General features: G+C 41.2%; 1 protein-coding gene across 10 annotated transcripts in view; it reads left to right on the forward strand.

Moving 5' to 3' along the window:
- Positions 1 to 12,592, forward strand: part of PHF21A (PHD finger protein 21A) — a 198,121-nt gene that overhangs the window by 35,417 nt on the left and 150,112 nt on the right. For all 10 annotated transcript variants that reach the window (XM_029060261.2, XM_029060258.2, XM_029060260.2 and 7 more), the window contains exons 4-5: positions 6,951 to 6,983; positions 9,840 to 9,905. In XM_029060261.2, the coding sequence (XP_028916094.1) occupies positions 6,951 to 6,983; positions 9,840 to 9,905 (99 nt within the window). The remainder of the gene's footprint in view (positions 1 to 6,950; positions 6,984 to 9,839; positions 9,906 to 12,592) is intronic.

A 12,592-nucleotide genomic window follows, 5' to 3' on the forward strand; every position in this document is an offset into this window, starting at 1 on the left:
TAGGTGGAGTAGAAGAACATCTCTATCATACATGAATTTATCTAAAACCCTTTTAACCATTTGCTGTTTTACCTTAAATCCCGTCCTACCACAGAATGAAGTTAGTTGTTTCTCCATCCCTGTGATGGGGATTTTATTGTGGATTTTATCATCATCATCAGTGATATTTATTGAGTGCTTACTATGTGCAGAGCACTGTATTAGAGCACTTAGAGTTCAACAGAGTTGGCAGACATGTTCCCTTGCCCACAACAAGCTTACAGTCTAGATGGGGAGAAGACAATATAAATAAATAAATAAGTGATACACATATAGGTGCATTGAGGCGACTGTCAAATGCCCAAAGGTCACAGATCCAAGTTTACTCCAGGATTTATGCAAGGGCATCGTGCAGCCAATGTAAGAGAATGGTCTGAGGCAAAATTCAGTCTACCTTTGTGGCCAGGTCGACCTATCAAGGCACAGCCTAGGGTTTGAACCCCTAAACCTTGTACCTGACTGCAGACATTTGCCAAGGCAACCCTCCCCGGTCAGAACTTGGGGGACACTTGGCTTGCTCTGTCCTCATTTTTCAGACCTGAACAGCTCCAGTGAGTATACCCCATAATTGTCCAGGTAATGTGCTGCCTCCATCTTGTGACTGAATAGATTTGAACCCTAAAGAGGCAGCTGAAGTTAAGTTGAAACACCTGGCTGACAGCCTGGAGGCTCTAGTGGAGAAAGAAAACCAATTGCCTCAGCTCCCACCCCAGTATCACAGCGTGACATCATCCAGAATTAGTGAACTCCCCTCACAGATATGCAAGCACTGACACCCTTTTATAGAAAAGAAGATATAAAAATATTATACATTCACACAGAGCTGGCTCTTAAGTCTCCTTTGGCAAGGTGGGAGTGAACAAATTAGCAACGAAAATTAGACCTTACAGATTTTGAATAAAATATTGGCTTTAACTGCAGACAAACTGTATTCTGATTCTGGTCCCTAATTTAACCTGGGCTGCCCCCTCATTTAGCAGAATCCTCTTCCCTTTTCTTTTCAGTGGAAGGCTGTTTACACTGTTTCTGTGGACCCAAGGCCATGGGACAGGCTTCTTAAGTTTGAATCCGAAGAGCATAGAAATAAATGTACCCCCCCTTTAGACCTCTCCCCATTGTCCTAGTCCTTCCTTGGAGTTGGCTGGGCTCCAGTTAATGTCAGCTTAAAAGCCTGCCCCTCCAGGGGTAACTGACAGGCCATGCAAATAGATTTCACCTCACGGCCAGGTTTGGACTTGTGGCCCACTCCTGCGGCCTGGAGACTGTCACTTCTCCCTTATTTGTGCATCCCAGACCATCACTTATGCCTTTTCTTCTTTACAAGTGGAGATTGGCTCACTTATGAGTAGTGCCATTTAAGAATTATGGTATTTGTTAAGCGCTTAATCTGGGCCAACCACAGTTCTAAGCACTGGGGTAGATAAAAGGTAATCAGGCTGAACACAGTCCCTGTCCCGCATGAGGCTCACAGTCTCAATCCCCGTTTTACAGATGAGGTAACTGAGGCGTAGAGAAGTGAAGTGACTTACCCAAGGTCACACAGAAGACAAGTGGCGGAGCCTGGTTTAGGACCATGACCTTTGACTCTCAAACCCGTGCTCTGGCCATTAGACCATGCTGCCATTTTCAATATCTAAAGTCCCTAGATGTCTTGTATATTAGCATAGACCGCTTACCTTTGGTCATGTAAATGATGAGCAGTACCTGTATCCCTGAACGTGAAATATAAACTGTGTCATGTTCCAAAACTATACACCGGGCAACTGGTTAACTAGAGGAGCCCACAATCCTGACCCGTAACCATTGCAATAGCTATATCACCATCTAAGCCAATTACTGGTTACATTCCAGTATGTAGAAACAGTACCCTAATTTACACCCAGAATCCAAGTAGACCCACAACAGAGAGTAAGTGAAAGAAAAAACTCAGATTATCCAGCACACCTGTTACACTGAGTCAGAATTAAAATGTCCCCTAACAGTATTGTGCCCAAATACATCCACAGGTCAATCCCCAGCGATGCCTTGTTCTCTTAATGAGTGGTAATAATGTTGGTATTTGTTAAGCGCTTACTATGTGCAGAACACTGTTCTAAGCGCTGGGGTAGATACAGGGTAATCAGGTTGTCCCACGTGAGGCTCACAGTGAATCCCCATTTTCCAGATGAGGTAAGTGAGGCACAGAGAAGTTAAGTGACTTGCCCACAGTCACACAGCTGACAAGTGGCAGAGCCGGGAGTGGAACCCATGACCTCTGACTCCAAAGCCCAGGCTCTTTCCACTAAGCCACGCTGCTTCTGGTAGAGTGGTACTTCTGCTATGTGGCATCCATCTAGTCTGTTATCTGTGGATCTTACCGTCTACAGGCAGCACCCAGTTCGTCTAGGTTGTGAGTCCGGGGAGAGGGTTTACCCATCTCTTCTCCACGCCCCTGGCAGTTTTGCTCCATCTCAGGTCTTAGAAAGCAGTCACAGCCAGCTGTACCACTTTTGTATGTATCAATTTACCCACTCTACTATTTAAGCACTTTTTCACTTAATTGTCTTTTCATTTTCTCCTTGCTCTTATCTGAGTTATTCTGTATCTCTCTCCCCTGTTAGACTGTGAGTTCATTGGGGGCAAAGAGTGGGTATCCTATTGTATTTTTCCCAAGGGCTTAATACGGTGGTCTTGCACACAGGTGCTCAATAAATAACATTACATGATTGAATTTTATTTCCTTTTCCTTCCAAAACCTTGATTTTCTGACAAACAGAGAAGTTTGGGGGTAAACTTCTGGCCCTGAGGAAAGTGTAGTTGGAACGTATTGCATTTTATTCCAAATGACATGAGCATGAGACTTGCTTTTCACCAGGGGGTATAGCATGAATAGTGGAGCAGTCCTAGGCTTAATGACTTAAAATGTTCAGATTTATCAGTTCCAGCATTTGTTAGGGCTTCAAAATGACAGCCCTTCTTAATGAGGCACTTAATGGGGGCTGTTTCTTGTTTTCCCATTCAAATATTAGGACATTTACATAATAGACATTTGAGATTCTAACACTGTCAGGGTTCATGTAATCCCAATTTAGGCTGCAAAATAATTTGATTGGGGAAATCCTCGAGAAAACTTTTAAAAGTTCAAAAAGTGGGGCTTGTGTCTGTGTGGAGCAGCATTCTGCTCTCAGAATTGCTTCCAGCATCATACCTCACTGTGGTGTTGTCGGTAGAAAAACTTTAGGTTGCTAGAGGATTTGCCTTTTGGATAAAACAAAAGTTGTGCTAAATTAGTTGGTCAGCAATATTGAGCAGACACTAGGTTGAATGGACTCTATTTTATGCTGGAGTTAATTTAATCTTTTAGACTTTACAGGTTGCCTTCCTGCCTTTCTCTGTGCCTTAGTTTCCTTGTATGTCACATAGGGATTAATACTAGTTCTCCCTCCCCCTTAAGCTGTGAGTCCCATGTGGGACAGGAATTTTGTCTAACCTATCTTATATGTACCCCAGCTCTCAGAATAGAGAGCTGTGTCACATAGTATGTGCTTAACAAATACCACAGTTATTATGATTTTCCCTCCCTCTTCATTTTTTTGGAAGCGTCTTGCAGCGTTTTCTTTCTCTTCCGGTTCTAAAGAGCCATCGTTGTGGAGGAGCTTTTAAACCACTCCCCAGCAACTGTATTAGAGTTGGATGTCATTCACTAATGGACTCAGTGGTTCCTTTTTTAAGAATTTCTTTATGAGGCTTGTGTTTAGTTTGTAAGGCACTTTAGGAGTTTCCCAAACAAAAAGATACATAAATATTTTTTTTGTTGGACCATAGTTCTGGATAACTTTAGGAAAATCAATGGTATTTATTGAGCATTTGCTGTGTCCAAAGCACTGTACTAAGCAATTGGGAAAGTATAGTACAGCAGAGTTGGTAGACATGATCCCTGCCAATAGGCAATCAATAAACCTTAGTATTAGAACTTTTTTATTTATTTTTTTTAGGAAGTTGGTGAAACTGGATTATTAGTTTTATCCTTGGGGCTCAAGATTTAAGAGTCAAAATTCCCATTTTTCCCATAACACAACAAGGATTTTCTTCTTGCAAAGCCTTATGTTATGGAAAACACTCTCTAGCACTTGTCTATTCCAGTACCGGGTGCATATGCACAACTAGTTTTTTTTGATTGTCACCTGAACTTTTCCCAACTTGTAGCATTCTATGCAAAATGCTTAGGGGAAAGACTGGTGCTAGGAAACAAACAATGTGTTACTTGGGGAGAGAATGAGTTTCAGGCCAAGGTTCAGGGATAAGAGAGGTTGTTGTGGCCGAATCTTTGTGGTGTATTTTTTTCATGGTTCTGGAGCAGTCACCAATTCTTCCTTCCTTTCTTTCCGGGATCTATCTGTGGTCATCTCTAGAAAATAATTGAAATGTCATGGGTAACTTTTCAGGTTGGCCCCTGATGACATGGTTAATAATAATACCTGTGGTATTTGTTAAACACTGGGGTGGGTATAAGCAAATCAGATTGGACACACTCCCTGTCCCACATGGGGCTCACAGTCTTAAATCCCCATTTTGCAGATGAGGTAACTGAGAAACAGAGAAGTGACCTTACCCAATGTTACATAGCGCGCAAGTGGTGGAGCCGGGATTAGAACCTAGGCCCTTCTTACTTTCAGGCTCATCCTCTATCCACTAGATACGCTGCTTCTCCCAATGGAGAAAATTTTTTAGTGTAGTGTACTGCTGAAAAAATGCCATGCCCTTGTCTTGGGTGAGAAGATACCAATATGGCTTTAAGACACAGTAGGGTTTAAAGTTATTGTGACTTCCGGGAACCCAGAGCATGTTCAAGTCATGTTCTTCCACTCTTGCAAGCCCAAAATGCAGTTTAGTGTGGATAGGATAGGAGGGTTTGTCATTCCTTTCCTTCAGAGATAATTATTTAATGATGATCAGAGAGGTCTGTAAACTAATCTAGTAGACTTCTTGTTGGCAGGGAACATGTCTGCCATTTCTGTTGTACTCTCCCAAGCGCTTAGTAGAGTGCTCTGTGCATAATGCCAAATATATATAGCTGTCAGAGAGGCATTTTCTTTCTAACACCACACAAGACTGAAGTTTTATGGACAGGAAATAATAGGTGTTTCTTTCTCCAACACTGCAAAGAGCAGTTTCCCAGACCTCTTCTCTTTGCTCTTCCATACAAAAGATGCTTTTTGGAACTTTTGCCAGTGCTTTTCCCTTTCTTTTCAAAAGTTTAACTTTAACAGTAATCAAGTGTTTGGGTAACAAGCGTAAGAATGAGAAACCAAGAGACCTTTCTCATCGTTCCACAATGTTCAAGTTCATATTAAAACCACATTGGAAACTGCATTTATTATGTTTATGGATCATCACGGCTAAATCAGGAAACACTATTTGTTAATCAGAAAGATGAACTCCCAAAGTTGACGGAAATATTTGTTGCTGGTTCTCTGGGGGGAGAAGGTGCGGTTGTAGGGAGTGGATGGGTTGTGATCATGAACATTACTATGATAAAGATGGCTCCATTAACTGAAAACCTTAACATTTGACTACATGTTCAAAATGTGTCCCTGTTCCTCAACTTTATGTGAAAGTCTTTATGACTGAGCTCAATAGAATGGAGCTGCAGTGGAAGTTGGGGAATTTCGAAGGTGCTCATGGAAAAGTTTGTGGTAGTTATCTGCCACTGTTGGCTATTACTGTAGTGTTTGAACTTCAAACCTATTTTGAAAATCATTTTTAGCAAATGCACTCTATATTCTGACCAAAGTATTTTGGTCAGGAAGCTTTAAATAAAAATATCTGAGATGTAAGGCCATAACCAAGGAAATAAACTGAGAGCTGAACCAAACTACGGAGAATAAAAAGCTTGAGAAGGCTTCAACTGTTCCACATGGTAGTGTGAATAACTGCCTGTGGGCTTACCGCTAGTAGTTTCACTGTAACTACTAAACTACTGAAAGTGATCTGTGTGAAATTTAATTATTTAAATTAAATATAATTATTCAAGAGAGGCCTCTGTGTTTTCTCATAAAACTTGCATTTTTTTCTTGACAAGATATTCTAGAAGCAAATGTAAGCTGGAGCATTCCTCTATCCTTCAGGAATTTCTGGCCGGGGTTTTTGCCACTCTTCGAGCGGTGTTGGGAATGGAAGATTGCCTAGGTCAGATGCCATGGTTAGGATTTGTTTTTCCAGTAGCTTTCATTTGGGCTTTGCTTTTCTCTAATAAATGTTCTCTCTGCAACTGGCAGTACCTTCCTTCCTTGAGGAACTGGGAAGAGGCACAGTTTTGCATTATTTCCTCTCTGGTCCCTCCCCCTTGGATACTGAATATCATTGCTCTCTGATGATTCAAATCCCCTGCCAGCTTGAGGGAAGAGAGTGGCAAAGTCATTTATGGATCTGGGTCTCCCATGTGGTAAGAGCCAGACTAGCCAGATCTTAGTTCTTTAAATGTCTTGTACTTGATTATACAAACAGGCAGCTTTTGTTTCTGAAGTAGTTTCCTCTGTTCTTCTTCCTTGGGGCTGTGGGCAAAAGACAGCAATTTTAGAGGACACTTAGCTATTAGATTAGGTTACCCAGCTGGTTTAAATTGTCCTTGAATCCTTTTCCGAAGAACTGTTAAAAAGGCAAAACAGTAGGAGAATATACGTTATCCCAGAATTAAAGGTGACAGACTGCTTTTTGTATTAATTGGAATGTCTGATTGGATTAATGGCAGTGTTTATGTAAGTTGTGCCATATTTTTGCTCTGATTTCTAAGCTTTGTGTAGCTAATATTTTTTCAATGTATTTAACTTGTAACTTCTCCCTCGGGCCTTTGTGTGACAGGCCTGGTGGTTAGAGCTCTAGAAAGCTAATGCAGAAAACTGATCTCTCTTTCCCTTTCTCTCTATTTCTAGAAACTGGTTGCTCAAATGAAGCAGGATCCACAGGTAAATATGTTCATTGGTTCATCCCCAAACTTTTATAATAAATAATAAAATTCTTAAATGCTGAAAGAACTCAGCATGTATAATTGAATGTTCATGTGACTTAATAACAGTTCTTAGTTCAAAGCTTTGATGCTATGAAATAGTAGTAATAATATTAAGTGCTTACTGTGTGCAGAGCACTGTACGTATATGGATTTTTGTAAAAACCTTGTTTTTGCTTTTTTCCTCCTCCAATGAAAAGAGTGCATCTCATTCTCCATTCTATTTGTGTTACCTTTATAAAAATTTTGAGTTTTTGACATAACCCCGAAAGGCGTGTCTACCTGTAGGAATGTAAACAGGCCTCCCCCAAGTTCTTATTGTCCAAAAAAGTGAGTTGATGAGACTTGACAAGTTGAAAGCATTGCTTTGTCTGATTTTGAGCATCTGCTAGATATTAAGGACAAAGTATAATAGCTGATGACATCTGTGAGAAAGGTCTGAAACTTGAGGGAATCCCCTCCCAATAGCCCTTGATGTAAATATTGGTGTGGATAGCTCCTTTAGATAACTTTTTCTTAAGTTTTCAAGGTAGTTGTACTATTCTGCATTCTTTGCTTGTGTAGAACACACCAAGACATAGAACATCTTCACCAACCCCCCTTTGGTGGTCTTGGGAATTTTATTTATGAGCAGAGTCTCAAAGTAGTTTGAAGAATTTAGAGAAATATTTCTTTTTTTCACTTGACTCTTCTGGGTTAGAATGAAGATGTGTCCCCATAGCTTAAACATTAAGCTAATGTGAAAACACGAGTACGTATCTCTGTAAATTTCCTTACTAGGTATATTGATATATTAAATATATTGAAAATATAGTATTATAAGAAAAAGATCCTGTTTAAAAGTATAATACAATTTTAATGCCCTGCAGGATAAATAGGACCGGAATATTTATTCCTATCAATATAGGTCCCTTTTTCTAGGAAGGAAAATTCTTTGGTGATCTAGCTGTTTTCTTCATCTGTTGTATATTGCATTTATGTGGGGAATTTGGTAGCCCATCCTTACTGCTCACCCTTTGCTCATCTTCTGTGTAAAAGGGCTTTATGTTTCTTGGAACTTTGAAAGAACATAAATTAAAATGTAGCTGGGAATTAGGAAAATTGGATACTAGAAAGATAGACTAGTTCCATAACGCAGATTGGCAGCAACAGTAATAATAATGGTATTGTTTTGTGGTATTTGCTAAGTGCTTTCTAGGTGCCATTCACTGTATTAAGCACAAGGATAGATACAAAATTATCAGGTTGGACCCCGGCCATGTCCCATTTGGGGCTCACAGTTTTAATCCCCATTTTATAGATGAGGTTAGTGAAGCACAGAGGCATAGTAAGCCTCTTGTTAAGCACTTACTATGTACCAAGCACTCTTCTAAGCACCGGGGTAGATACAAGGTTATCAGTTTGGACACAGTCCATGTCCTACACCGGGCTCGTAGGATTTAATCTCCATTTTTCAGATGAGGAAACTGAGGCATAGATCATTCAAGTGACTTGCCCAAGGTCACAACAGCAGACAAGTGACAGAGATGGATTAGAACTCAGGTCCTCTGACTCCCATGCCTGTGCTTTTTCAGCTAGGCCATGCTTGTACCTTGAGAAGGCCGTTAAATGAAACCTACCCGAAATGAGATGTCTGCTCAATTCCTTAGACGTAGGTGGCCATTTGATCAAGCAGTAGCTCATGGGTGGCATTAATTGTCAGTTTGTGGACAGTTTAGTCAGAAGCCCAATTGCAGCTGGCCACCATGGAATCAGATTAACAGGGAATACTACAGGACCAAAATAAATTGCCTTGGCATAACTGGGGCTCCTGATGTAGCCACGAGGTCATGGTAAAATACAATGGAAAAGCTGTCAAGTAAAGACAGTTAATGTTGGAAGATGTGTGCTGCCTCCACAGTATTGCACATTGGAAAATTTTTAGTATTTGCTTTATTTTTTGCCCAAGCAAAAGATGGATTTGTAGTTCATTGAATGTATATATAACTGTAAATATAAATGAATATAATACATTTATTTAAATATCTCTTAGAATTTCAGACTTCAGAAAGTGCCCTTGTAGGATATGTGTTAATGTGGTGTAAAGGCAGCTGCAGTATTTGCAGTAATGACAGTTTTTCCAAATCTAGGCTAAGGTCATAACTGTACAGAACTATGCTGAACAAGAGATAGGGCAAATGTAGAAAAATCCCACTTCCTTGCTGATATGCAGTTACTGATATGTGAATATATGTTTCTAAACACACACATTAGTAATACACTTATAAATAGATGGAACTCCATACTTGGGCCATCTGTTTTCCTCTTGTCGTATGAATAATGGAAGGTGAGCTCGATTCTTTGATGGTGACCTTGAGTCTTCCTTGTTTTGAAGGGTAAATTCAAGAACAATGAAACTGGTGGGGCACAGGTGTCCAATTAGAAAATTGTGGGGACTTAGGTGTACTCATGTACTCATTGTTCCATGGCTTTGTGCAACCCCACAGAACCCAATTTACATTTCCTTCCAAAGAGGGGAGAATTGAACTCATTATTCTTATGTTGTAGGTGCTTAAGTAGAACTTATTGATGCATTCAAGTTAAAACAATTATAAAAATCTATCCTTCTGAATAATACCGAGAATCCGCATACCGATCCAGTAGAACAGGAGATGATCGGAGAGATGTGTTCATTTAGGGCTTGATAAATTTCATTGGTTAAATAACCGAGGTACTTTGTCATATGTACTGCAGTGTATGCAGAAAGTCCTCCTGCTACTATTCTGTGTTAACAAATGAAATGTCTTTCTCACAGATATTTTTTCTTTCCAATCAGAATGCTGATTTGAAGAAACAGCTTCATGAACTCCAAGCCAAAATCACAGCTTTGAGTGAGAAGCAGGTAGAGAAACGGGGGGTGGGGCGGGGGTGGGGGGGTGCATATTTTTAACGTGTTCTAAAGATATGTCTGCTTCAGGCTTCTAAGAGAACTGCTATTTTTCCTCATGTGTGAAAATAAGTGTGGGCAGCCAGACAAGGTTTTAATTTTATTTGAGCTCTGTTTATCCATTTTTATTTTGAGTTGAAATCAGACTAGAGTATCCCATGGGTTTGGGTTGCTGGAAAATGTCTAAAAGCAATGTGGCAGACTGCTGTGCACTCGGTTAATTAAGCCGTAGCCTCTCCATAAGGGAAAGAAGTGGGAAGAGTCAGGAATATGCAGTGTGGCTTCCTGAGGTAGTTGGGCATCCATTTTCCAAGGGGTTCATTGGTAGCATTTAACCTTGGAGTGAAGAGAAAGGGGTAACCAGAATGCTCTCAATCTGAGGCTCCCATCCAGGTTTTGTCGTACTTGGATGAGTGATTTTTGTTGGCAGTTAGCCTCGTTGACTAGGCTTTGGCGGGCCTCCGGCTAGATGACTTCTAAGCCCTGCAACCAACAGGGCCTTCGCCGTCCCCCAGCTTGTTGACTTCTAAGTCTGGCAACCAGCAGTGCCTTTGCGTGCCCGAGGACTGCTGTGAAGCATCCCGAGGAATCCTCGGCACGGTGAACAGCACTTCACTAATATTTGACTGCTCTCTTGCCACCAGGTGGAGTGGTGGAAGTTGATAGTCATATTAATGACTTCAGTAATCTGATGAAGCATTCTCTTCTTCCCCATCTCCCTCCTAACTCCTCCAAGTGCTGAAATGAGAAGTTTTTTTAGTCACAGGGTAAATGAGAATCAGGAAACCTGGATCCTTAAAAACCCGGTGTATTTTGACAGTTCATAGTTGCGATGTTTAAGTGAAGATTTTTTTTTTTTGAAACGAGTAACTCCTATGTTTATTCGCCCTTTTTTTTTTTTGGAGTATTTGCTAAGTACGATATGTGCCTGACACTGTACTAAGCATGGGGGTACGTACAAACTAATCAGGTTGGACACAGTCCATGTCCGACGTGGAGCTGACAGTCGTAATCCCCATTTTACAGATGAGGTAACTGAGGCACAGAGATGTTAAATGACTTGCCCAAGGTCACACAGTAGACAAGTAGTGGAGCTGGGATTAGAACCTTTGACTTTCAGACCAAGTTACTTCTCTTACAACTAAAATACATGACTTAACAATGAACGTATTATTTTTCTGTTTTAAAAAATCTGTTCAGTTAAATAGGAACAGCATGGCCTAGTGAAAAGAGCACAGGCCTGGGAGTCAGAGACCCTGGGTTCTAAATGCTGGCTCTGCCAAGTTCCTCTCTGTAACCTTGGAAAGTCATTTAATTTCTCAGTGCCTCAGTTACCTCATCTGTAAAACGGGTGAATGCCTGTTCTCCCTCCTACTTGGACTGTGGGCCTTATGTGGGACAAGGACTGTGTCTCTGTGTCCTATCTGATTGACTTGTATCTACCCCAGGGCTTAGAACAGCCCACACACTCCACTCCTCTGGGGCTAACCTCACTGTGACTTGATCTCACCCGTCTCGCCGCCGACCCGAGACCCACATGCTATCTCTGTCCTGAAATGCCCTTCCTCCTCAAATCCGCTCTCTTCCTCCACTTCAGAGCCCTACTGAAGGCACACCTCCTCCAAGAGGCCTTCCCAAGCTAAGCCTCTTTTTCCGCAGCTCCCCCTCCTGCATCACCTCGACCCACTCCCTTTGCTCTCCTCCCTCCCTGAGCCACAGGACTTATGTAAATGCATATTTGTGTGCATATATATATATGAAATCTATTTATACTGATGCCTGTTGTTTTGTTGTCTTTCTCCCCCTCTCTAGACTATAAGCCTGTTGTGGGTAGAAATTGTCTCTCTTTAGTGCTGTATTGTACTTTCCAAGAGAAGTAGCGTGGCACAGTGGAAAGAGCACGGGCTTTGGAGTCAGGGCTCATGAGTTCGAATCCCAGCTCTGCCATTTGTCAGCTGTGTGACTGTGGGCAAGTCACTTAACTTCTCTGTGCCTCAGTTCCCTCATCTGTAAAATGGGGATTAAGACTGTGAGCCCCACGTGGGACAACCTGATTCCCCTGTGTTTACCCCAGCGCTTAGAACAGTGCTCTGCACATAGTAAGCGCTTAACAAATACCTACATTATTATTATTAAGTGCCTAGTACAGTGCTCTACACACTGTAAGCGCTCAATAAATACCAATGAATGAATGAACAGTGTTTGACATATAGTAAGCGCTTAATTAATACCATAAAATGATAGCATATATGGATGCAGTCCACCCAGACTCTTGTTTGTATTCAAACTGCCACTGTGCACTTGAATTTTCAATTTCTCCAAGACCCTTGTGGAAGTGAACTTCAAGGATCGGAGAGCACATAGGCATCAGTTAACATTTACTATTGCAGTTTCGTCTGGGATGGAATCACAAACTTTCCTTTACTGGGGACCATTTTCCAGGAAACAGATCTACAAAGCAGTGAAATGTCATAATATCCAAGTTAAGAATCAATGTAAAGGGGGGAATTTAATATGTAAGGGAAAGTGTAAGTGCAGTTTGTTGGTATTTGCTGCAGAGGTGATTTTCTACTCTAAAGTCAACACGATCAGTATGAGTAAAAGTGCTTTAGAGGGGTTCAGAATTCTTCAGTTAGCTCAGA

This window comes from Ornithorhynchus anatinus, chromosome 3, assembly GCF_004115215.2.
Source record: "Ornithorhynchus anatinus isolate Pmale09 chromosome 3, mOrnAna1.pri.v4, whole genome shotgun sequence".
Classification (NCBI taxonomy): Eukaryota; Metazoa; Chordata; class Mammalia; order Monotremata; family Ornithorhynchidae; genus Ornithorhynchus; species Ornithorhynchus anatinus.